The sequence below is a fragment of the Loxodonta africana genome, chromosome 18, assembly GCF_030014295.1.
Source record: "Loxodonta africana isolate mLoxAfr1 chromosome 18, mLoxAfr1.hap2, whole genome shotgun sequence".
Taxonomy (NCBI): Eukaryota; Metazoa; Chordata; class Mammalia; order Proboscidea; family Elephantidae; genus Loxodonta; species Loxodonta africana.
This window is the reverse complement of record NC_087359.1, coordinates 46,902,861-46,905,273: the sequence shown is the minus strand read 5'-3', so window position 1 is coordinate 46,905,273 and position 2,413 is coordinate 46,902,861. Positions and strand designations below refer to the sequence as shown.

The 2,413-nt window shown below is 48.7% G+C and overlaps 1 protein-coding gene across 1 annotated transcript; it reads left to right on the top strand.

Moving 5' to 3' along the window:
• The first annotated feature begins 1,681 nt into the window (after nt 1-1,681).
• CCDC182 (coiled-coil domain containing 182) lies at nt 1,682-2,143 on the top strand. The gene has a single exon (XM_010594596.1). The coding sequence runs from the start codon at nt 1,682-1,684 to the stop codon at nt 2,141-2,143; it is 462 nt and encodes a 153-aa protein (XP_010592898.1).
• The last annotated feature ends 270 nt before the right edge of the window (nt 2,144-2,413 follow it).

Genomic DNA, 2,413 nt, shown 5'->3' with positions numbered 1-2,413 from the left:
AGAGACCTCAGAGAAGCGCTTCCCCAACGTCTCGTGTGACAGCAGAGGAGAAAAGCTCAGAGAGGGGGGTTACTGACCTGGAGTCAATAACAGCACTGGAAGATGAAACCCGTAGGCTGGGAGACAGTCAAAATATACAGAGGCTGCGGCAGTGGACTTGAACATACTAAGGATCTTGAAGATGGCATAGGAGTGTTCTGTTGTGCCAACCTGATGACATCTAACAACAATACTGTCTAGATAAGGAAACTGAGGCTCGGGGAAGTGAGGTAATCTGTCTAAGATACACAGCTTGTAGGCAGTGGAGCTGGAATTCCAACCCAGGTGGTCTGATGCTAGAGTGCTCAGATATGGTAGATTCAATAGGACTTAGAGCCACGTTGATGTGGAAGGTCTAAGTCGATCCCAGGTTGCTGCCCTGTAATGGTGTCATTAACCTGTCAGGGTGACACCAGAACAGGAAGTAGTGTGGGTGAAAAGACAACCAGTTCAGTATTGGGTGGATTAAATTTGAGGGGTATTGTTGAGGACACATTTAGATTTGCAACCCAGGGAGAGGTCTGGGTCAGAGATTGAGATATACAAGGTAGAGATTTGTTCTTGGCTAATCCAAACACAGGTTAGCTAGAAACCTCTTCCTTTGTTATAAAACCTATTGCTGTTGAGTCAGTTCTGACACGTGGGACAACCGCATGTGTTTCAGAGTAGGGTTTTCAATGGCAGTGATCTAATGGAAGTAGACTTCCAGGCCTTTATTCTGCAGTGCCTCTGGGTGGATGATTAGAACCAACAACATTTATTAAAAAAAATTTTTTTTTAGTTACTAAAAAAAAAAATTTACTAGCCGAGTGCAAATTGTTTGTGTCACCCAGTGACCTTCCTTTGTTATAGGCATCAAGTAAAAGGTGAGAAATTTACCCTTCATGCATTTTTCCTCATCTCTGTCAACATTTAGACATGTTCAGGGCGGGGGGGCAAGGAGTGAGGGAACACTTTTGCTCACACTTGTTCCCCAGCCTGATGCATCATGAGAGCTCAGTAAATACTTATTGAATAGATGAATGAGTGACCCATTTTTACCCTGTGCGTCCTGAGTCAGCCACTGCTGTGGACCATACATCAAAACGTAAGTACATTTCTCATACCTGCTAAGATTATCTAGTATTCTGACATCATTGTAGAAGTATGGACTTGGAGTCAGAAATGACTGTTTTAACACTTGAGAGCTAGAAGTAAGATTACAGTGTCCTTGTTTTACCAGCGAGGAATGGAAGCCCAGTGACATTTCTAAGACCACCCAGGCCACTTGGTGCTGTGGGAGACCACCCAGTCTTGGTAGCCAGTGAGCCTGGCCTGGCCTGCCTTGCTCTGGCCAGTTTACTTCCCTGCTCTGGGCCTGGGTTTTTCCCTCAGGCTAAAGGAGCGATTGAGTTTCTAGCTCTAGAAGGGTGATAAGATGAGAATCCACAGCTCAGAAGGGACACAAGCCTAGGGAACCAGCCAAGAAAGCTGGAATATGCAAATGAATGGATTGTGGCCTTCCTCCCGGTTGGCTAAAGGGGCCCTGTTGTCACAATGCATAGGTTCCCTCCACTGCATATCACGGTGTCTCCAGCCAAAACAATTCACTGACCTGCTGGGTCTCTTGGCTCCCTGCTCTTTGTCCAACTGGGAAGAGACCATGGAGACACTCTACCAGGCAGGGTCCATTCTCATGAAGGTGAATACCTTACAAGGAAAGAAAATGGTGGAGAGTGGCCTCCAGTCTGGAGATTTTTCTCTGCCCCAGTCATGGCCTTCCTGCATCCCACCATCACCTGACTTGGAGATCCTGCAGCAGAAGGTGGCTGGAGTGCAACGGGAGCTGGAGGACTTTAAGAAGGAGGCGCTGCAGGCCATTCATTACTTGGAAGATGTCTTCTGCGAGATGAACGGGGTCCTGGCGCAGCAGGAGGAGCAGGCGGCCCGCGTGAAGCAGCGGCTGCGTGAGGAGGAGGACCGGGGCATCGTGCGCAACAAAGTTCTCACCTTCCTGCTGCCGCGCGAGAAGCAGCTCCGCCAGCACTGCCAGCGGCTGGAGTACCTGCTTCTGCGCCAGAGCCGTGAGGCGCTAGGGGCCCCCAAGAAGGCCCAGGCCAGCTGAAGCTCTTGGGCTGCACCAGCCGAGTGCTCAGGGCCAGATATTTTTAAACGGAAAGACAAGCCCAAGCCCCCCACTTGAGTGCTCCCCTTTCCCCATTTCCATTGCCCTGCTTCTACATAAATAACACCTGGTTGAGAGACCAAAAGACCCAGTATGTTCTTTTATCCGGAGTCCTCAAGGCAGGAGGCATCCTAATACCAAGACTTCCTGACACCTGAAACTTGTCCCCTTTTTTTTTTTTTTTGGTTTTTTGTGTAATGACAATGTTGC